The sequence below is a fragment of the Strix uralensis genome, chromosome Z (genome assembly GCF_047716275.1).
Source record: "Strix uralensis isolate ZFMK-TIS-50842 chromosome Z, bStrUra1, whole genome shotgun sequence".
In the NCBI taxonomy this organism is placed as follows: Eukaryota; Metazoa; Chordata; class Aves; order Strigiformes; family Strigidae; genus Strix; species Strix uralensis.
In genome coordinates this window covers 100,155,471-100,179,342 of record NC_134012.1, presented here as the reverse complement: position 1 = coordinate 100,179,342, position 23,872 = coordinate 100,155,471, and the positions used below count along the sequence as shown (strand labels likewise).

Here is a 23,872-nt window from a genome sequence, read left to right as displayed (position 1 = left end):
GTTGGGCGTTGGAATGGGCTGCCCAGGGCAGGGGGGGAGTCCCCATCCCTGGAGGGGTTGAAGAGTCGGGTTGACCCAGTGCTGAGGGATCTGGTGGAGTTGAGAAGGGTCAATGTGAGGTTCATGGTTGGACTGGAGGATCTTCAAGTGCTTTTCCAACCCAGATGATTCTGTGATTCTGTGATGATGGGCTTAAACACCAGCCTCTAAACTTGAGTCCCTCCTGAGCTGGAGACATCAGCAGTCCCTCTGCTTCTGTCAAAGTCCCCTGCATTGGCACGGCGGTGCCTCTCCAGGTCACCAAACAGGACCACATCGCTCACTCCTGAGCTGTGGAGATCCCAACGAGCAGCTTCCGTCCCTCCTGCCTGCGCTCAGCACAGCCATGCCTCACCTCTAAACCCAGGGCGTCAACCCATCCCAGGGCCATGTGGCCTCAGAGGCCCAACACGCCATCTGCATTATTAACCATAGCAGTGCCCCTTTTTTCTCTTTTGCAAATAAGTAACATACTCACAGACTGGTTTGGGTTGGAAGGGACCTTAAAGCCCATCCAGTCCCACCCCCTGCCCCGGGCAGGGACACCTTCCACTAGCCCAGGTTGCCCAAAGCCCCGTCCAACCTGGCCTTGAACCCTTCCAGGAAGGGGGCAGCCACAGCTTCTCTGGGCAACCTGTGCCAGGGCCTCCCCACCCTCACAGGGAACAATTTCTTCCTTAGATCTCATCTAAATCTGCCCTCTGTCAGTTTAAAACCATTCCCCCTTGTCCTATCCCAACATGCCCTTGTAAAAACTCCCTCCCCAGCTTTCTTGTAGACCCCCTTAAGGCACTGGGAGGCTGCTAAAAAATTTATTGAAATACCTGATGGTTGCACTGAAATGATTCTTCAGACAACTGCAAAAAGCAGCAGTTTGCAGAAGTCACCGTGTTGATGACGAGGTTTAAATTCCCTCCCCATGACCACAAGCACTCAGATGGGCTGCACCAGCCAAAGCAAAGCTCGGTTTAAAGCCACCAGATAACCCCAGAGTGCAAATATTCATGCGATGCACGCGCTAATCCAGGTGTTCATGATCATTTGCAGAGATGTGAGTACTGGAATAAACATTTCAAGTCTCTCAATAAAGCAAAATAATTACACGCTACCAAGCAAAGAAGGGTCAGGCCTTAAATTTTATTGTTGCAGATGAGAAATAAATCTGGCTTGTGATCAGCTGAGCACACTCAGGTAACAAATTAAAGCCGCCCCTCTAGTTTGCCCCCTTAACACATGACGCTGAGGTTTTGGAACGTTAAATAACAGCTCATGAACCGAGATGGAAAATCCGGAACAGCGGCAACACGCTCTGTTTGCTTGTTGTGAAGTGAATATTACATTTTAACTGTGGGCCCTCAAGCTCCCACTCCTCCTTAGAAGATAATATTCAAAAGCAAAACTGTTATTTTCATGGCCATAATAAATAGTCCCGTACGCGTCCCATGAAGACATTCAGCCCGAATGTGACAACCCACAGAAAATGGCTTCTGGTTTCATAGGACTGATGGCCGCCGAGGAAAACGCCGGCGTGGTTTGATCTCACATGTCATTTCACATGTCAAATAGCTGCTGAATCTGTCAGAAGAGAGTTTTAAAAGTCACATCTCACATTGCTGATTGTATCCTTCAGGTTGAAACTCCGTTGGCTCCCAAACGTTTCATTTTCAGCTGGTGCCTCCGGTTGCAGTGTTTGCGCGTCTCCCATCGGAGGCTGCATGTTACCGGCTCCTCTTCTCCCAGGTGGCACCCGGGAGTGATGGGACACACCCGTGGGTGCTGCTGCCCCCTCCTCTCTCAGCATGCGCTCACTGGAGCGCTGGCAATCCCGTCCCCAGCCTTGGCTGGCCGCTGCCGGGCACACAGCGAAGCTGAGCAGGACCACAGGCGCCGAGTCGCGGGCTGCCGAGGCCAGATTTGGATCCGCTCTGCTGCAGGAGCGGCTGCTTCTTGGGCGTCTGAATTTCTCCCACCACCAGTGAAAGTGCTGAGCTTTAGTTGAGGTATATCAATAATCTGCAACACACTGCAAACCAACCCCCTGGTTCTCCTTTGTTTCCCCTTTCTAAACCACGGTGGGGGACATCCAAACGCTCGAAGCAAAGACCAGAGCCCAACAGCTTTGCCTTCCAGATGATCCCTTCTCCAATGGCTTTGCCTTCCAGATGATCACTTCTCCAACGGCTTTGCCTTCCAGATGATCACTTCTCCAACGGCTTTGCCTTCCAGATGATCCCTTCTCCAATGGCTTTGCCTTCCAGATGATCCCTTCTCCAACGGCTTTGCCTTCCAGATGATCACTTCTCCAACGGCTTTGCCTTCCAGGTGATCCCTTCTCCAATGGCTTTGCCTTCCAGATGATCCCTTCTCCAATGGCTTTGCCTTCCAGATGATCCCTTCTCCAACAGCTTTGCCTTCCAGATGATCCCTTCTCCAATGGCTTTGCCTTCCAGATGATCCCTTCTCCAACAGCTTTGCCTTCCAGATGATCCCTTCTCCAATGGCTTTGCCTTCCAGATGCCTTCTCCAATGGCTTTGCCTTCCAGATGTCTCCTCCAATGGCTTTGCCTTCCAGATGTCTCCTCCAACAGCTTTGCCTTCCAGATGCCTTCTCCCCCCCTGCCCCAGGACTCCCATCCCATCCCCGCAGCCGGCAGCCTATGCCACTAATCAGCTGGAGTAACGGCATTTCCATCAGCCAAAGAGAGATCTTCACAATAAGAACAAGTTTTTGGCCTAGCACAAGCTCTCCTACAGCTAAACCTGTACCTAATCCCACCGAGAACAGAAACCAGGGTTAATACAGTAAATGCTGCTGTTAGTTACCATCCGAGTCTCACATGAGTTTTCTTCACGTCTCAGAACATTTAGTAGATTGCTTGTTAAGAGGGGAGAAATAATTCATACAGGAACAATAGTTAAATACGGACCTTGGAGTTACTAAGTACAGTAGTTTCTCTTTTACAAATGATAGTAGTGCCACCGTGCTGGAGAGCACAGTGACACGACGGCAAGGAAAGCAGAGACTGGCTTTTATGACACTATGTACAGATTTTCCATTTAAAAAACTGCCGAGTTGGATTAAATATAAGTATAGAACATTTCTCCCATATACAAACTCTTGTTAGCTGATTAATTATTAAGGTGCTCAGAAGTGTGGATGAAAACAGAAGTTACAGTAGATCAGTTGTGTTCGTGTCTATTTACAAACCGCGCTCGGTTGCCTGCTGACGCCAGCATCTTCCAAAGAAGCAGAGTGGCCAGTTACGTGTCTAACGCCACAGCAACTGCTGTTTTCTTCACAGCATCTTTGTCAGAAGGTAAAATAGTAGCATTTCATTCCTTTTTTAATTAGCAAAGGTGGGTGCCCTTGCTGAGTCTGTGTAGCTGGTGGTGCCAGGCAGCATCACACCGTGAGACACCCTGTTTCTAGCTCTCGACAGAATTTGCTGATCTGCTGGGCCTCAGACAGGACCCGCAGCACCGGGTTCTTCCACTGAAACGCATCGTGCGGGGCCTCCTAAGCCCTTGGAGAGCTCCGGTCTACCCCGTGCAACAGGAGGGAGAATTTACGCGCAAGGAACCAAACAAGAATGCGCTTAGCACAAATTTTGTCTTCCAATCAGAAAAAATAAAACAAAATCCCAAGTGGCCCGTATTTTGTAGGTCGAATTCTTGCCCCATTAACATTCTTGAAGAGTTCTTTTCTGTCTGATGGCCAAACTCTACCTCTAGTTCCATTCTCTGCTGACTCCGTACCGCCTGTACTCACACAGGTGCCTCAGAGGAGCTCAAAGTTTGGCGTTTTGGGAACCCATCAAACCAGGAGGGTATCTGACCATAATGAAAATGCTGATTTTGTCCTCGTCATTTTAAGATGCTATAGAAAAAGAAAGGAAAAGAAGTTGATTTGACTTCTGTTTGTAAACTTACCATGTACTGTCAACTTTCCCTCGTACATTTAAGTTTCAAACAGGTCCCAGAGATTGCAAGGCAAGAGTGTTAAGGCAGTATAAGAAACTCAGTATTTCATTCACACCTCTTGATTCCCTTAAAGGTATTTCTAAGGCATCAAAAGGGGCATGTGGTTTGTGCTTGCCTTTTCAGAAAAAGGCATTCGGTATAGCATAAAAAACAGATGCTCAATGACAGACAGAAGCCACTCGGCCCCGGGCAATGGCCACACCATCAGAGAGAGGAACAGGGAGATACAGCGGGGTTTCCCGGGTCTGGGTTCCTCACCATCGCTCTTTCTGGTACACCTCTGTTTGTACAATCTCACTGGGGTGCTCAGATATGCAGGCCCCGTTGATGTCACTGAGCTTGTTGTCTGGAAGATCCTCGGGTTTTGTGCAAAGTTTCAGTGCCCTGGAGATGAAGACGTCCAAGTCAAACTCAGGGTCTGTTTCAGTGTTCACCTCCGTGGGTTCTTTGTGGAGATGGTGAGGAGAAGATGGCAGGCTCCGTTCCTGAATCTCCGGAAGAGGACTGGGACACTCGAGACCCACCTGCGTGCTCTTCACCCACTGAGCAATCTCCAGAAAGAGGTTGGATGGTTCTTCTTCCAGAGAGAGCTCAGCTGCGGGTGCTATGGTTGCTCTTTTCCAGTGGGATAAATCTAAAATCAGCTTGGGCTCTGAGTAATGATGGGGCTTATTGTCTCTCCACAGCAATTTGTCCAAGTAGGAAGGTGACCCCACTTTGTAATCACATGATTTCCCACAATCGGCATCAAATACTCGGTCCATGGATGAGTGGGAGAGCTCCAAGAACCTCTCCGAGCTGCTCTGGGAGTATTTCCGTGGATCAACTTGTGCTTCTTCAGCGATGGATTCTGACCCCGCCCGGGGATCCCGCTGAACCTCATCCATGTCGTGATATTTATCGTGTCTCCATTCCAAATCGGAGGAGAGGCTCACGTGATACCTGTGAAAGACACGCTGCTATTAGACATGGCTTCGTTACAAACAGCGGTGCTCAAACACATACACACGCTGCTGCTGCTATTTTTACCTTTTCCTTGCTAATATGCCGCTTACCTACAGATCTTTATGTTCTTATTCCTATTAGGGACCTTTTTTGTGTGTGTTAAAAAAGGCAGGGGGAATGAGTAATTTATCAAGAGTCAGAAAGGACCGGTAGTGGGAATAAAAACCCAACAACCAAACCAACTGGCCCCTTTATTTAGCCCTTCATCACCTTCCCTCCCCTTGGGTTTAAAATATGATTAACACTATTAATAATCAAACTGTCCTTCAGCCCACAGACAAGCACCCGCAGTGTGAGCGCTCCTTGTTTGTCGCCATAAAAGTAAAAAAAGATGAGTTTAAATCCCCACTGAGATGGGACAGCACTAGTTTACTCTCATGTCGTGGACCAAGAGCATCCCTGAAGGGTCACCTTGGTAAGTAACAGTTTCTCAAGCCAGCTGAACTCCCTTGATTGCAATTACCCCAACAACACCCATTCTTAGCCATGGTTGTCAAAGTGACATCTAATTTACTGCCTCCTAACCAAGCTGCCTTTAAAAGCTGTGTTACCCCAGGTATTGGGATATGTCCCAGTATTGGAAGTGTGGGAAAAGCAAAACGACGAAAAATCTGCAAAACACCTGTTTCCTTAACACGTGGTGCCCAGAACAAACACAGAACGGGATGAAGATCCAGTGATTTGTGTTGCCGTGGCACCAAGGAGGAATGCGAAGCGAGGTGGAGGCTGCGTGGTCCCATTCTTCCCCTTTTCTCAAGGAACATTTGACACAACTACGCAGATTTATCTCCTGCTCTTCCCCTTCTCTCAAGAACTGTTTTGCAGAACTCTGCGGACCTTATCTCTCACTCTTCCTCTTCTCCCACAAAACCAGCACACACCTTGCACCGAGCAATGTGCTGTGTCATTACTCAAGAAACAATGGCTTGACCACAGTCCCACCCTCTCACACATAAACACTTAGATAAATACTACCCTGAGTTTGTATTTAACTCGGAGGGATGATAATCTGATACCAAATTGGAGGGACAGATCGATGGGTTTGTGCTCCTCCCCTCAACAAGGGACACCTTTTGGTAAGATTTGGGCCTTTGGCTACGCCAAGAGATTACCCGGCAATTAAGTGTGTGTGATTGCAATTTTTTTTTCTGTGTAGAGCTATAGAGCCAACCTGCAGTTTGTGCATTTATCGTAGACAATCTCAAAGAATCTGTAGATGTTGCATAAGAATAAACCGTATTATTCATGACCCTGATTGCTTCTCTTGAATGCAACCAGATCTACAGCACATGGACTGTTTGTGCATCTGGTGTCAGGCCTATAGTCACGGCCATAATTGGCATAACTCTTAAAAGATAAGTCCAACCACCCCCAGCCCCTCTAATCTGAAGGGGTGGAGAGTTTGGAGGACATGTCTTATGAGGAGCAGCTGAGGGAACTGGGGGGGTTTAGTGTGGAGAAGAGGAGGCTGAGGGGAGACCTCATGGCCCTCTCCAACTCCCTGAAAGGAGGGTGCAGAGAGGGGGGATGAATCTCTTGAGCCAAGGAACCAGCGCCAGGCCAAGAGGGAATGGCCTCAAGCTGCGCCAGGGCAGGGTCAGACTGGCTCTTAGGAAGGATTTCTTTGCAGAAGGGGTTGTTGGGCGTTGGAATGGGCTGCCCAGGGCAGGGGGGGAGTCCCCATCCCTGGAGGGGTTGAAGAGTCGGGTTGACCCAGCGCTGAGGGATCTGGTGGAGTTGGGAACAGTCAGGGTGAGGTTCATGGTTGGACTGGAGGAGCTTCAAGGGCTTTTCCAACCCAGATGATTCTGTGATTCTGTAATCTATGAGGACTGGCTAGAATGCAAGGGGATTCATCTCTTACCAAATTATTACCTTAAATGCAACACCCAGCAATGAAATGCTCCTCAGGTGTCCCACAACACCCAGACAAAATCATTTCCTGTCTCTAAAACACTCGGTTTGTGTTGCAAAATTTACAGCCCTATTGCAAATGTCCCCAGCTGGGCAGCAGGACCGAGAGTCTAGGTCCCACCTCTTGTGTCACACCAAGAAATGTAAAAGCCATGAGATCAAAGGGTGACAAGGTGACCTCCAGCAACTGATTTGCTGCTTTGGGGACTTTAACCAGCAGGGATACACTGAAGATAAATATCCTGAGAAAAGCCTCCAGCTTTCCTCTTTACCTAATTCACCTTGTTGTCCCACCTAGGCTCCACCCTGCTACTTGTTCACCCAAGAGTTTAATAGTAGTGAAGAGGAGGGATTTCTTTAGATTATTTTTTCAATGCTGGTGAAATATAGCAGATAAGAAGGCGAGGGGATTTAACTGCTATGCAGCGAGGGACAATGTTGCAGATATCCTCAGCCAGCTCACCCTGCTCAGCTAGAAGGAGCTCTATAGAAAAGTGAACCTAGTTAATTCTTATCTACTTATTTTGTCCTATCTGCTCCGGTACTGGGACTGGCCTTCCAGATGCCTCCTCACTGGGGTGATCCTCTAGGACATGAGACCTCAGCTCAAGGCTTTGATCTGCTCTAAACTTCCTCTATGGCTTTCAGCAACCCATTTAAAAGTCAACATAATTATGGAGTTTTTAAAGACCCTAGATCTGTTACCTCTGGGGCTTATGCACCTTGAGAAGTGATAAATATAGAGCTCCAAATCAGGCCCGGGCCCCAAAAGGTACAAGAATTACATTATTTTATAACTTGTATTATAGGGACAGAAGGAAGAACTGTAGCGTCACTTAAATAGATGTAACTCAGCTGAAGACAATATAGGCTGTGAATAAAACCAAGAGCAGAAAGATACTTGGTAACTGGAACGTGCAGACTCAACATCTACTCCCTGTGGAAAACAATGATGAACCTCTCGTTGGTTTCAGCAAGGCGCCAGCTTGGGCTAGAATTACAATATGGCATAAAAAAGGAAAAGCAGGTGTGTTTTGTGGGTCTGGAACATGTGTGACTGAACCCAATCACGAGCAGGTCAGAGACTCAGCAGTCAAGCTCTGCCTAAAGAATTTAAGCCGTAGCTGGTCTCTGGCCCAGCCTCGGGTACCGTACCTGTCCCAGTTAGACATCTGGCTCTGATTGGCTTCCATCAGTAAAATATCATCAATCTCATCCTCAATCCGGAACGGATGCTGAGACACCGGTTCATCCTCGGGGCAGGAATAGGGACTCATGTAAGGATGCTGCAGACCCATCTCAGCCGTTAATCGATCCATAGGGTTAAATGTCAGTATTTTCTCTAGAAAATCAATAGCTGTGAAGCAGAGAGAAACAAGCTCATTAATTCCTCAAAAGCAATACCAGCTTCCTTTCCAGGATGAGCTTCGTGAACCACAGAATCATCTGGGTTGGAAAAGCCCTTGAAGCTCCTCCAGTCCAACCATGAACCTCACCCTGACCGTTCCCAACTCCACCAGATCCCTCAGCGCTGGGTCAACCCGACTCTTCAACCCCTCCAGGGATGGGGACTCCCCCCCTGCCCTGGGCAGCCCATTCCAACGCCCAACAACCCCTTCTGCAAAGAAATCCTTCCTAAGAGCCAGTCTGACCCTGCCCTGGCGCAGCTTGAGGCCATTCCCTCTTGTCCTGGTGCTTGGTCCTTGGCTCAAGAGACTCATCCCCCCTCTCTGCACCCTCCTTTCAGGGAGTTGTAGAGGGCCATGAGGTCTCCCCTCAGCCTCCTCTTCTCCACACTAAACCCCCCCAGTTCCCTCAGCCGCTCCCCATCACACCTGTGCTCCAGACCCTGCACCAGCTCCGTTGCCCTTCTCTGGACACGCTCGAGTCATTCAATGCCCCCATCACAAATCCCCCATCACAAATCCCATCAAAGTGAGGAATGAATTAAAGGTCACATCCCGTTTGCACCTAAAACGGGCACTTTGTGTCCTTGCTGCATCCATCTTACCCCCCGCCCCGGGAGCTGTGTGCTTGCAGCGGAGCAATCCTGCAGCCCGCAGGTGTCGCATCATCTCGCACAGCAGAAGAATTGACGGCGAGAGCATCACCCTCTCCCTGCAGCAGCGTATACGTGTTATACCCAGTGCTGCGATCCCTGGCCGGACACTAAGCTCGTACCCCCAAAAAGACCTTTGGACAGTGTCGGGATTTGATTCCACGCTCTCAGATCCCTTCGACCAGCACTTTGTGTTTCAGATAACTGATTTCACATCTGCACGCGCAACTAAGCGGGATTAGATTTAAAGTGCAGTTTTTAAATTTTTCATCGTGACCAACACAATGAAATAATTTTACCCGTTAATATTTAAAGAATTCCGAGTGCCTAAAATTATTTTAGAGAGGCTGTGGTGCGTGAACTCTTTCTACAATGACAAAGGAGGAAATTAAGTGCAAATAAAGTGATTAGAATTAAATTTAAACGTAGAGGGATTGTTGCGATTTCTTTGATGATTCTTTTTACTGAGGTTACGTGAAAAGACCAAATCCTGTCATTGAAAATGTTGCTTATTCAGTTGATTCTTGGTGCGTGGAAGAATCCCTTAGAGATTAAATAATACAAATAGGAATATGCCTTTCTTCAGTTACAACGTTCGCATCGTACCTTCAGAAATATCCCCATGAAAGATGTAATTGTGTGAATGGAACAAAATCTTTAGGGGCAAAAATCACTCAGCAGAAAGGGCGGGCCATACCTATTGCCTCAGTGCTTAAACATTAACCAATATCCGATTGTCTCCCGTGAGGTTATTTCGTTGCTTGGACCAATTAAGTAGGAAGGAATCAATAGCTTCATAAGGTCACTGACTATGGGCAAGAAGCATGGTGGAAGGATGTATTACGAGTTATATATTATGATATATTATGGGTCAGAGCAGCAGGAAAATGTCGATGAATTATGTGAGGGGTGCAGGTGACCTTTCTTCCCACAGTATCAACAGGGAATAAATCCATTCCTGCTTACCAGAGACTGACGTAGTCCCTGGGTAACCCGGGCTGACGGGTATCGCACTGCCAAGCCCACGTAGCGGATGTTTTATAACAAAGATTTACACCAGCGAACATAAAGCCGGGCTCGGTCTTGATGTCTTCCCAAAGGCCAGGCCCACCAGCCTGGTTTAAGCCTTGGAAGGAGCTCAGAAGAGCTGATGTGCCCTGGTCCACGCCGCTCAGCTCTGGCTGCTGCCCTGCAAGCTCTCACTGCCTATAGAGCGGCTCTGGGCAGTTCAGGTCCAAAAGCCTGTGGTTTGCAGCCCCCTCACAACAACACACTGCTGATTTTTTTTTTTTAAGCCAAAGAGGGGAAGTGGCTGAAGTGGAATTCAAGCTGTGACAGCCCGATGTGAGCAATGTCCAAGCCTCAGAGCACTTGGACAACGTTTCTGCCTGTAGCGACCATCTCACGGCGTTCAGATATTTGTGAAGTAAAAGCACTGATTTTGTTGTACTATACAATTGCGTTCATGCAAAAAGCACAGCAAGAAAATAAATGAAAATAAAGAAAATTAAAAAGAAATAAAGAAAATAAAAAGGCTCGAAAATAACCTCTGGGCTGAACTCTCACTTCCAGCTCAAGAAGAGGCACAGGAAGGCAGGGATGCACCTTGAAAGTGTCTTGGAATATTCTTGGAAGATTATTTCACCCTTATTTCTGTATGAGCTTGTAAGGAACTGAAGGAATTGATCCCTCAAACATTCATCGACACAGAAAACCTCAAGGACCAGCTGTGGCCTTTGGATTAGTCTAAGGAAGGTCACCCAAGGAAGAGGGAGTGTATGGAAGGATGCACCCCCCACTCCCTTGCGGTTGCATCGACAGACTCCTGAGATAAACCTCAAAGGGGGGAAAACTGGACTGAGTGAAACCAAATGATTCCCTCAAGCACAAGGACCGCGAATCACTGGCTCTGTTGTTTAAGCTCAATACTTTGTGGCTCTGCTGTGCAAGCCAGACACCATGCAGGCCTTGCTAATGACTTCGCCCCTTCGCCACTGAAGAGGTAACAAGAACTGGTAAGAGATGAGCATTTCTGGGATGACTGATAAGAAGCATGAAGTCAGCAAAAATCTTTGGGAACAGAGGAAAGACCAAAGGTGGGCAGGGTGAGTACGACCGCCAACTCAATTGGAAGCCCTGCTCCACCTTTTCCCTCGTTGCCCATGCAAATGAGTTGGTGGAATCCCTGCCCCTCCTTGTCTAATATGCAGATCAGCTGATAAAATGAACTTAAAAGGGGACAGAAACTTTGCTGGGTGTGCACCCACCACCCAGGATTACCCAACCTGAGACAAGGCTGGATCCAGGGGTGGTGATCCAGATCTTTGACTCTTTCTCTTCTTCCTTTTTCTCTCCTTTCCTCTCTTTTCTTATAGATTTATAAGAGACCCCATTGCTTATTATCCTTTTCCAAGTTTAAATTATTTTCTACCTCAAATAAAACACTTTAACCTGTCGTTTGGTGTCGTTTCACCTTAATTTAACCCGAGGAGATCACAGAACTGTTGAGATTCTCTGGGCTCCCACTCCGGGTGGTGCCACGTGAGCTACCGATGGGACCACACACTGCAAACCCCCAGATATCTGAATCCCCTTCACCAGCATTCGTGCACTTGGCTTTAGAGGCTAATTCCTGGGACCCCCCAGGGGAAAATAGGCGTGAGAACACGGCAGCTGAGGGATGTTCCAGGAGAAGGACGTTGACGAAGCCGACGGGCACTACGGTACCTTCGCTGTCCACTTCGGGGAGCAGCTTGCGCAGCGGTTTCCTCACTTCCCAGGTGCTGTTGATGAAGGTGGGCATCACTTTGAGCAGCTCCTCTTTGTCTTCCTCGTGGATAACGGGGATTGTCTCCAGAATAAGTTGCATCTGTTCCAGCTCGTGACCCCCTAAACGGGCAGAAAACAGGCAACGAGATGAGATCCATGCCCTGGGTGGAGCCCCCACCACCCCCAATCCCCCTTTTTATAAACTAAGTTAAATTTAGTAAAATTTAACTCAGTTAAATCGGGGTGGGGGTAGTATTATCAGCCACCCCTCTGAAACGAGCACAGCAGCACAAGGAGTGACTGCTCCGGCGTGTCCGAGGCAGAGCTGCAGGTGAGGTGCCTCCACCTGCACCCACACAGGCTGGGCAGCCCCCCAAGCCCCCATCCCTCCCTCTCCCACTCATGTCAGTGGGACTCCCAGTTGGGTCACTTCATTTTAAGGGTGAAAAGAGTTAATCTAGATGATTTGTCCTCCTGGGATATCACCCTGAGGCTGTCAGGGTGAGCAGAAACTGCACCCAGCTGAAATTATGGAGGTGGGGGTTATTACCCACTGGTGGGCTCCATCCTGCGTGATGGAAGGTGATGAATATCAGCTCTAACGGTCCCAAAACCAACAGCTCTCTTTAAGCAACACTTAAAGCTGGGTTTGTTCACAACCCCAAAAGAAACATCCCAGCTCACGTGGCTGCAGCCGGGCAGGGCAGTGCCCGATGCCGTCACCACGTGTCCCTGCCCCACGCTGTGCCGAGAAGCAAAGCTCCCCCTGTGCAGCGGTGACAAAAAGCTCTGCCACAAGGCCAACGATAACAAGAAGATCTTGAACCCAGCTCCAAGGGTTCCAAAGCTTCAGCTTTAAATGAATGCAAGTGCTCAAACTCTGTGTTCTCCCGATGGGAAAGGCTGGGCACCAAGCTGGCTTGGTGGGCATCAAGTCAAGGCTCTGATGGTGATACTCACAACCACTACGAGCAATCATATATTTTTAATCCTTTTCCTTCAGGCCATATTTATCTACTCATCCCTAAGCCCCAGCTCAGGACTGGCTACCTGTCAGTGAGAAGAGAGAAGCGTCAGTGGAGTGGAGCCAACCGCCTCATTAATGAACATTAATCTCATTCTTTAGTGCACTATTGGATGTGACCAAGAGCTCCATGGCTGATTTCCAGCTTCCTACATGTACAGAGAAGGAGACTGGCAGAAATACCGAGTTGTGCTATTGATTTTCTGTCTGCCAGAAGCACTGGTTATAAATATTCTGTCATTAGAGGCAGGACTATCCATTAAGACAATGAGCTGGCTGGGGCAGACAAACCAATGGGGATTTTTGGGCTACCAAGTCCCTGCTGTCCAAGTCATGGAATTCTGGCTGCTCCACTGGCAAGCAGCGCCCAGCTGATCCACGGCAAGAGGAGTGAACCTCATTTATGGGAGGGAGGGTGGCGAAGTCAACTCGTAGGGGGATAGTGGAGACCACTGCTGGCTTCACGCCCTCACAGAATCACAGAATCACAATCTAGGTTGGAAAAGACCTTGAAGCTCCTCCAGTCCAACCATGAACCTCACACTGACCGTTCCCAACTCCACCAGATCCCTCAGCGCTGGGTCAACCCGACTCTTCAACCCCTCCAGGGATGGGGACTCCCCCCCTGCCCTGGGCAGCCCATTCCAACGCCCAACAACCCCTTCTGCAAAGAAATCCTTCCTAAGAGCCAGTCTGACCCTGCCCTGGCGCAGCTTGAGGCCATTCCCGCTTGTCCTGGCGCTTGTTCCTTGGCTCAAGAGACTCATCCCCCCTCCCTGCACCCTCCTTTCAGGTAGCTGTAGAGGGCCATGAGGTCTCCCCTCAGCCTCCTCTTCTCCACACTAAACCCCCCCAGTTCCCTCAGCCGCTCCTCTTTGTGTTTTTTTTTTTTTAATCCCTTTGGAGGTCCCTGCCACCTTGCAGGGGCTGTCCTCCCCCAGTCCAGAGCTCCCTGTGGGTCTGTGTGAGGTTTCCAGACTCCCATTCAAGGAGCTGACCCTAAACACACCCCCGCTGGGCAAAGGGTATGTCCAAACGTTGAGGTTGGGAAAGAGTCTCCATCCATCATGGGCTCATCACTCCAACAAGGTTTGGTTCAATGCAGTCGTGGCCGCTTTCACCCCAAATGGCAGAGGTCCGAGCCACGACACGGCAATGAACTTAACCGCAAAGCAACACTGCCATTAGCACAGCTGGTCACCTTCACACCACGTATCCGCTCAGAGAAAAGCCTCAGAAGAAGATAAAGCAATAAGAAAAGCAAAGAAGACAAAGGAACACCCTCCCAATACCAATCCAGGTCATCTAGAGGTTCGCAGCATGGCTCCAGGAGAAACTAAAAATGACCATTGGGAAGCAAACACCTTGTTAGAGAGGTTAATTCCCAAATTATGATAAAAATTTCAGGGTATTGGAAGTCACAAAGGCTTCGTGGCTGTTCTACTCTCAGTGCAGCTCCAGCCACTGCTCCCTGAAGGTACCTGGCAGCTGAAAAGCACCGTGTTTAGTCACACAAAGAAGCTGCTAATGCAACGCTGGAAGCCTTGAATTACAGCTCTCAGGAACCCAATTCTCCACCATTATCCTCTATTTATGTAATTCCTATGGACCTTCTGAAGGCATTAATTCCTGAAAAGGAAAACAGACAGAATAAACGCAACGTGCTGTTGTTACCCGAGGAGAGAATGAGGAGCTCTGCGTCCTGTCTTGGAAAAGGGAACCCTTCCCCAGGTCCTGGGTGAGCACCCAAGCCCTGCCAGTGAAATCCTCTGGGAGCAAGCACTGATCCCGTGGGAAAAACCACCGCCCCACTTCCTAGCTCTTGGTGATGGGCACAGTCCCACCAGTGAACCCCACAGACAGCTTTTCTTTTTCTATTTTCTCTTGCTTCCACTGGCGATGCTTTCGGACACACTTCGGCGGCAGAAGGTGGAAAAGTCACCAAGGGGGGAGCTTCAGTTAAGGCTGCTCCTCTCTTTTTTCCATGCTGCTTCTGGTGGGGAGCTCTCTAAAGGTCTATGAAGCAGATTTTAGCTGTTGGAGACGTGCTACGCTCCTGTGAGCTTTGGGTTAGTCAAATTTCATGTGCCCTCCCGAGGCTTTGCCAAACCCAAAGCCTCTCCTGCCACCGGGGCTGTGGGAAGGGCAGGGGGGCTGGGGATCCTTCTCTGCTGGGTGTTCACAGAATCACAGAATCATCTTGGTTGGAAAAGCCCTTGAAGATCCTCCAGTCCAACCATGAACCTCACACTGACCGTTCTCAACTCCACCAGATCCCTCAGCGCTGGGTCAACCCGACTCTTCAACCTCTCCAGGGATGGGGACTCCCCCCCTGCCCCGGGCAGCCCATTCCAACGCCCAACAACCCCTTCTGCAAAGAAATACTTCCTAAGAGCCAGTCTGACCCTGCCCTGGCGCAGCTTGAGGCCATTCCCTCTTGGCCTGGCGCTGGTTCCTTGGCTCAAGAGACTCATCCCCCCTCTCTGCACCCTCCTTTCAGGGAGTTGGAGAGGGCCATGAGGTCTCCCCTCAGCCTCCTCTTCTCCACACTAAACCCCCCCAGTTCCCTCAGCCGCTCCCCATCACACCTGTGCTCCAGACCCTGCACCAGCTCCGTTGCCCTTCTCTGGACACGCTCGAGTCATTCAATGGCCTTTTTGGAGTGAGGGGCCCAAAACTGAACCCACTCATCGAGGGGCGGCCTCACCAGTGCCAAGTCCAGGGGTAAGATCCCTTCCCTGTCCCTGCTGGCCACACTAGTGCTGATGCAAGCCAGGATGCCATTGGCCTTCTTGGACACCTGGGCACACTGCTGGCTCATGTTCAGCCGGCTGTCAATCACCCCCCCCCAGGTCCCTCTCTGACTGGCAGCTCTCCAGCCACTCCTCCCCAAGCCTGTAACGCTGCTGGGGGTTCATTAACGTGTGTAGGAGAATGAAAGCAGCGAGCGACATCTATTCCTAATAACCGATCACCTTAATTTAACCGCGTTAAATAAACCCAGATACGACTACTGAGTTAATTATATTGACTTATGCTAAGCACTCAAATTGTGCTGCTGACGCGTACTCAAACAACAATTTATCCAGCGTAAGGCAATTACTGGTGGTTTGCAATTTTCTGGGAACGACGTGGCTGTTATTTCCCACGGGGTGTTTGCTGGTGACCCAGGACTCTCTGAAAGTCTTGTGACAGGGGCTGCAGCTGACTGGGGGACAAAGCCCTTCTCCCAAGGAAAATAAAAGCAAAAGCAAAGATGAACCCGTGCTGTCACGCAAGTGTTTGCCAGTTTTAGCTGTTCTGAGTGGTTGGGTTTTATTCTCCTTCTCTTTGGACACCAGCAGAGGAAAGATGGTACGTGGTGTGGGACACCACGGGCACCACTGCCAGGCTCCCACCCTGGTTCTTCTTTACTTACTGGTATAGGAGGAGGCCAGGAAAATGAGGCACAGGGCCAGAACCTTCCTGGAACAACTCCACAGGCTATTTTTAAAGCAACCCGAAAGGAATATATATTTTGAGCTTTGCTTTTGATCCCCACCCATTAACTAAGTATTCTGCCAGCATCTGGGGGTTTATTAAGCGATCACACAGGACTGCAAAGCAGAGAAATAGGGATGTTTGCAGCACTTGCCCAGCTGAGCCCAGTCTGTGACTTCCCAACTCCCAGATCCTGATCTTTAATCTGCTGTGGACTCTCAGGAACCAACCTGCAAAGCAGGTTCTTCAGTGGCTGCTCTGGGGCATCTCACCTGGGTGGCCTGGATGGAACTAATCTCACCCAGAGCCACATGCAACACCAGCACGGGCACTTGGGCTTGTCCTCCAGATGCTCTTTATGAGCAGTAGTGGAAAAATAAATGTTTTAAAGCACAATCTCAGCTGAAGGCAGACAGCTAACTGAGGCCAGACGAATGGTGGAGTTGAGAAAGGTCAGTGTTAGGTTAACCCCTAGCAGCGCTACAGGCTTGGGGAGGAGTGGCTGGAGAGCTGCCAGTCAGAGAGGGACCTGGGGGGGGTGATTGACAGCCGGCTGAACATGAGCCAGCAGTGTGCCCAGGTGGCCAAGAAGGCCAATGGCATCCTGGCTTGTATCAGCAATAGCGTGGCCAGCAGGGACAGGGAAGGGATCTTACCCCTGGACTCGGCACTGGTGAGGCCGCCCCTCGATGAGTGGGTTCAGTTTTGGGCCCCTCACTCCAAAAAGGCCATTGAATGACTCGAGTGTGTCCAGAGAAGGGCAACGGAGCTGGTGCAGGGTCTGGAGCACAGGTGTGATGGGGAGCGGCTGAGGGAACTGGGGGGTTTAGTGTGGAGAAGAGGAGGCTGAGGGGAGACCTCATGGCCCTCTAGAACTCCCTGAAAGGAGGGTGCAGAGATGGGGGGATGAGTCTCTTGAGCCAAGGACCAAGCGCCAGGACAAGAGGGAATGGCCTCAAGCTGCGCCAGGGCAGGGTCAGACTGGCTCTTAGGAAGTATTTCTTTGCAGAAGGGGTTGTTGGGTGTTGGAATGGGCTGCCCAGGGCAGGGGGGGAGTCCCCATCCCTGGAGGGGTTGAAGAGTCGGGTTGACCCAGCGCTGAGGGATCTGGTGGAGTTGAGAACGGTCAGTGTGAGGTTCATGGTTGGACTGGAGGATCTTCAAGGTCTTTTCCAACCTAGATTGTGATTCTGTGATTCTGTAATGACATCCTGGAGCTGCCTTTGCCTTGACCATGAAGGGGTCTTAAGAGTCCAAAAGGATTTCCCTGGGGCTCCAGCTACACCCAGTTTAATATGAGGCTGGGCGTTGCTCTGGTCTGGCACAAATCCTGCAGGACCAGGACCCTGCCATCTGTGCTGGGGTTTGCTTCTGCTGCTCTAGTTTAGCTGGGGCTAGTTCAGATCCTGGAAAGGCATCATCCAGTTTGCTTCCACCCAAAAAGCTCAGAGACTCTTCCACAGTGCGAACCACAGCTCGGCAAGGGGAGGGGTCTGGCAGAGCTGCCTCGGGAGCTCACTCAGCATCTCCCAGCAAGATGAGAAAATGCCCCGTGCCCGCAGAGACAAGCAGCACGTGGAGCCATCCCTGCTCCTGGAATAAATCCCAAGGTGGCGGCCGGAGCAGCTAGGTCTGATGAAGAATTTTCAGAGCTGAAGTCCCTGGACTTGAAAATTTTGGGGAGGGGAGACCGACGAGGAGTGGAAGGAAGGAAAAGGAGGCAACTTTAATGATCTCTTTGAAATGACACCGACTGCTTCATTTTCAGCTTTCACAAAAGAAATATGGAAGCTGCAAGCGGGAGCGGGAGTGACAGAGCAGCTGCGATCAAGCGCCAGCTGCGGAACTCTGCGGTGCACTGAAATATTTGTGAAGAAAATGTCCTTCTCCATTATTAATGGGTCTAATTATTTATTTACACAACTCTGCAAACAGCTGCTCACGTTAAACCTTGTCATTCAAAACACTAATGGGTGATGGAGAGACAACCAAGGAGGAGGATTGCCACAGACCTTGGGCAGGGAGGCAACTTGTTTCAACAGGCAGAGAGCTTTGCTTCTGACAGTAGCATTTTTGGAACTGGATTAAATAAAGCTTTGCTGTTTAAATAAAAATTTGATGGCCCAAGAACATCAGAGTTGAGCTTCAAATTCTGCGCTGACCTTGCCAGTGCTTTTTTTGTCTTCCTTCCTTGCACTGGACCTTTACAACTCCAATACCTGCTTATAGGAAAATGCTGAAAATGGCTGAAAATGGCTAGTGGCATTCAAATGTATTCCCTCAAAGAAAAGAAATACCTTGAAGGCACCAATCACAATTCAATCCACGGCACAAACTTCTTGGGACAAGGACACATTGACTCCCGTCCTTATATTCCACCCTATGATATTTTTTTAGCATCCTTCCTCCCAACAAAAAAGCTCTTATTTTCTGTTGGAAACCCAGAAACAGAAAAAGGTTTTGTTGTTTCATCAGCACTGTTCTTTGTTTGGGGTTCTGCTTTTGGCAGCAGACCATCCCTGCCCGGCAAGGCTCGGCACAGAGGCATCGTCGACCCCGGTCGGTGGCTTCCCACCGGGTGCCATCACACCCACACCACCACGTGTCCTTCCCAGGCAAGCACAAGAAAGCTGAGTTAAAATCAAAACGCTGACTTTTCTCTGTCCCCAAGGGCCTTCCTGTATCAGGTTAGTTTGCACCAACCAAAGGACCCTCTAATAGCTGAGGTTGTGCAAGTGAAGTTTGCTCTGGAGACATCTCTTGTGTCTAATAACCAACCACAGGATCCCCGGAGAGATGCTACAAGCGTTGCCTTGACTGGCAAGGAGAGGGGAATTCCCTCTGCCATGCTAAAAAACATTTGAATTGGGTAGCAAGGAAGGAGGGAAGGAGAAAAAAAATTAATCAATGGGAGCTAGAAACCTACCAGCGAAGAGCATCCTTCCCGTCAGCATCTCGGCCAGGATGCAGCCGGCCGCCCACATATCGATGGCTTTGGTGTAGTTGTTTGGTGAGAGGAGGAGGCGGGGGGACCGGTACCATTTTGTTACTAAGCCTTCGGAAAGGTAACCCTGAAAAAACAGAGACAGAGACATCAGCAACCTTGCAAGAGAGCTCCTGGGTTCCTCCCAGGTCAGGCCTCACTGCCCTCCACGGCCCCACCATCGGATCCTGCGGAGAAACCTGCTCGTGCTGCATCACTGGCAGGTTGCGGTTCTGTATCTTGCAGGAAGCAAAGAGGTGAGGCCTACACTCCTGGAAACAGAGATGCTTCGGTGCTCCAGGAGGCAAAGCACTTGCTGCTCCCCAAAAACTTATTTGCTGTTTGTCACTATGGTATTGAAGCATCTTCTGCGAAGGACAGATGGCTTTAACAGCACAGATTTGCAGATGGTACCTGCAAAAGTTATTACAGGTCACTGTTAGAGGACTTAGGTGTGTTATATAAATTCCAGTGTGACCATCTGAGGCATTTTGGAAGTTGAGCACATTATTTAAGTTCTTTGCTGGGTCTCAGCTACAACCCAGCAGTGTGTGAAGGAAGACTTTCCTAGCTCAAGTACGGCGCTTGGATTTCCACACGTTACCAGTTTGCAACATTCTGCTGATTCCATCCCTAGCTAATCCTGTATCTACAGTCCCTCCTGTAAGGAACTGAAGGAAGAAACGCCTCAAACATTCATCGACACAGAAAACAGAATCACAGAATCATCAAGGTTGGAAAAGCACTTGAAGCTCCTCCAGTCCAACCATGAACCTCACACTGACCATTCCCAACTCCACCACATCCCTCAGCGCTGGGTCAACCCGACTCTTCAACCCCTCCAGGGATGGGGACTCCCCCCCTGCCCTGGGCAGCCCATTCCAACGCCCAACAACCCCTTCTGCAAAGAAATCCTTCCTAAGAGCCAGTCTGACCCTGCCCTGGCGCAGCTTGAGGCCATTCCCTCTTGTCCTGGCGCTTGTTCCTTGGCTCAAGAGACTCATCCCCATCAAGGACCAGCTGTGGCCTTTGGATTAGTCTAAGAAATGTCACCCAAAGAAGCGGGAGTGTATGGATGGATGCACCCCCGCTCCCTTGGGGTTGCATTGTCAAACTCCTGAGATAAAGCTCAAAGGGGGAGACATGGACTGAGAGAAACCAGGTTGATGCCCCTCAAGAACAAGGGCGGCTAAACCCAATACTTTGTGGCTCTATTGTGCAAGCCAGACACCGTGCAGGCCTTGCTAATGACTTGTTAATGACTAATGGGCCTTTGCCATTGAAGTGGTAACAAGAACTGATAAGATGTGATCATTTCTGGGATGACTGATAAGATGTCTGGGAAGGAGGGAAAACCAAAGCTGGGCAACAACTACCGACTCAACTGGAACCCCTACTCCACCTTCTTCCTCGTCTCTCACGGAAATGAATTAGTGGAATACCTGCCCCTCCTCATCTAGTATGCAAATCAGCTGATAAGATGAATTTAAAAGGGGACAGAAACTTTGCTGGGTGTGCACCCACCACTCAGGATTACTGGACCTGAGACAACGCTGGATCCAGGGGTGGTGATCCGGATTGCTTTGACTCTCTTTCTCTCCTTTCTTTTTCTTTTCTTTTCTTTCCTTTTCTTTCTTTTCTTTCTTACAGATTTTTTAAGAGACCACATCACTTATTATCCTTTTCCAAGTTTAAATTGTTTTCTACTGCAAGTAAAACATTTTAACCGGTCGTTTGGTGTCGTTTCACCTTAATTTAACCCGAGGGGATCACAGAACCATTGAGATTCTCTGGGCTTCCAGTCCGGGTCGTGACACCTCCATAGCTGCCTAAACCACTGGTAACAGCAGGCTACATACTGCTGAATTCCCACAGATCCAACTTCCCAGCCTTGATGCTGAAAATTAATTTTTAAAGGGTAGGAGCACCCAGGGGAGCCCACACAAGAGCAGCCGCCCGTGGGTCAGCCCAGCGAGTGCCAGCGGGGACACCAGAGCGGAGCCGAGGTGGCCCAGGGAGCATGTTGGGGCTCCCAAGTGGGCAGCACCCAGAGGATGTGCTCAGCAGGATCCAGCCTCGCACAGAAAGCGGGTGAATTCTCCCCAGGATGCTGCTTCAGTTTGGGGCACGTGCTGGGGGCTGCGGACGAACCGACGCAGCATCGCGCAGGACTGAGACGTGGGATCTCGTAATAAAGAGGAGAACAACAGAATGGGCAGAAAAACTGATAGATTGGATCGGTGGGCCAACGTCAATGGGATGAGCTTCAACAAGGCCAAGTGCCAGGTCCTGCACTTGGGCCACAACAACCCCCTGCATGGCTACAGGCTCGGGGAGGGGTGGCTGGAGCTGTCTGGAAGAGAAGGATCTGGGGGTTCTAATTGACAAGCAGCTGAACACGAGCCAGCAGTGTGCCCAGGTGGCCAAGAAAGCCAACGGCATCCTGGCTTGGATTAGAAATAGTGTGACCAGCAGAAGTAGGGAGGTGATAGTCCCCCTGTGCTCTGCACTGGTGAGGCCACACCTGGAGTGTTGTGTCCAGTTTTGGGCACCTCAATACGAGAGAGATATCGAGGTGCTGGAGCGAGTGCAGAGGAGGGCAACGAGGCTGGGGAAGGGCCTGGAGAATAAATCCTGTGAGGAGCCATTGAAGGAGCTGGGACTGTTCAGTGTGAGGAGGAGAAGGCTGAGGGGAGACCTCATCACTCTCTACAGCTCCCTGAAAGGACATTGTAGAGAGGTTGGTGCTGGTCTCTTCTCCCAGGTGATTAGTGACAGAACAAGAGGGAACGGCTTTAAACTGCAACAGGGGAGGTTTAGACTGGACATGAGGAAAAAATGTTCCCCAGAAAGAGTGGTCAGAGAGTGGAATAGGCTGCCCAGGGAGGGGGTGGAGTCCCCACCCCTGGATGTGTTTAAGGGTCGTTTGGATGAGCTGTGGGGGGATGTGGTGTAGGGGAGAACTTTGTAGAGTAGGGCTGATGGTTGGACTCGATGATCCCAAGGGTCTTTTCCAACCTGAAGGATTCTGTGAAAAACAGATTTATGGAGGAAAATCACTACTGCCTGGAAAGAAAGTCTCCTGGACCTGTCTTAAAGCATCACCGAGCGTGCGACACAGCCCTGCGAGGGCTCCTAGCCGAGAATCTTGAAATTAAGGTGCCATGGTTTAAGTGGGAAAGCCGTTTTGGGGATTAACTGGCTGCTGCAGAACTAGGAAACCCTGCCCTTTCTGCACTGAGCCTGAGTCTCACCTAATAACTGGTCTCCCTCCCTCCTCGCCCAGCTGCTGGGGCCCCAGCGTCGCTTCTGGCAGCGGGGTGGCACGGGGCAGATCCTCGTCCTCCGTCCTACTTTGCTTATAGTGAAGACGGCAGGTTGGGATGTTTGAGCTGGTTTTAAAGGAGATGCCCTTGGGACAAAGACCGAGCAGCAGTGTTTCTTTGGATCACAGCCCTCCCCATTCCTGAACTCACCCGGGAGATTTAACACGAGTGCCAAGCGCTCAGCAGCTCCCGCTGAATCAAGGGGATGCGTTCAAGCCTGTAAATAACGTTGGCATCGTAAGGGATGTCCCAGCACCCCTGGCTTTGCTCGCTGGCCAAGCTCCGGATGCGCGGGTGCCACGCCAGGGTTGGACATGAATGGTTATTTCACCAGAATAACGTTGGAATATTTATAAGTGGTATTTTCTATATTAAATATAATGCATTGACAGAATGAGGTAGGTTGAAGCACAGCAGAACAGTAGAACGAGGTAAATTGAACATAGAAAAGATGAAATAAAATTAAACAATAAAGTCAAACTGCGTTTAAATGCCGTGAAACATTTGGAGGGTATCAAAATGCAATAAAAGTGTAAAAACTCAGCCAAAAACTCCATCCTAACTGCTATCGTTTCATAAACTGTTTTCAATTGCAATATAACTTCAATTCTCCCATCAGAAATGATGCAACCAGGTCAATTTTTACTTACGTTTCACTCCTAATTCCTTTTTTTTGGCTCTTTATTGCTCACGATGGAAAGGACTGGAGCAGAGGTGCTAACAGGACTCTTTACCCTCCCAGTTTCCCAAGGCACACGGGCCGATGTCATCCCTCCGCAGCGGTGGATGTGCCACCCACCCCCTCTCCTCCCGCGGCACCGGGGGAATTTCTTTGTGCACCATCACAAAGTTTTTAATGCTCCTCTTTCCCCAATGCTGGTTTTTGTTCCAATTTCCAAAGGTTTAAGTTGTCAGGTTTTTAATCATAAAGGGTTTGCTTTTAAAAGAACATTTTAATTTTGGTCTTCTGAAGAGAAGTTGTAATGGAGACTGATTAGCTGAGAAGTTTCAGTTAATGCTGTTATAGTTTTGCTAATGCTGCTGAATCAGAACCAGCACAAAAGCCCCCAGGCGTTATCCGATCAGACCGCAGCTTTTCAGCTACTGCAATTGTTCCCAACAATGGAGACGCTGGTATTTATTGGAAAACCCTAAGAAAATAAACTTTGGGGATAGTGATCCTGGGCAATTCATGGTTGGAGGAATTTCCTCCCTTTCCCAGCAAAGGAATGCCCCTCTCCTTACAGATTTAATGCTGAGTTCATACGTTTCTCCTCTCTGACAGCAAGATG

General features: G+C 49.7%; 1 protein-coding gene across 3 annotated transcripts in view; it reads right to left on the bottom strand.

Moving 5' to 3' along the window:
* Positions 1-1,156: 1,156 nt before the first annotated feature.
* MAPK4 (mitogen-activated protein kinase 4) overlaps positions 1,157-23,872 on the bottom strand; it is a 57,457-nt gene continuing 34,741 nt past the window's right edge. For all 3 annotated transcript variants that reach the window (XM_074857034.1, XM_074857032.1, XM_074857033.1), the window contains 5 exons: positions 19,198-19,342; positions 11,726-11,887; positions 8,095-8,296; positions 4,279-4,962; positions 1,157-3,916 (listed from right to left, as the gene is read on the bottom strand). In XM_074857034.1, the coding sequence (XP_074713135.1) occupies positions 3,904-3,916; positions 4,279-4,962; positions 8,095-8,296; positions 11,726-11,887; positions 19,198-19,342 (1,206 nt within the window). In that variant the 3' untranslated portion in view covers positions 1,157-3,903. The remainder of the gene's footprint in view (positions 3,917-4,278; positions 4,963-8,094; positions 8,297-11,725; positions 11,888-19,197; positions 19,343-23,872) is intronic.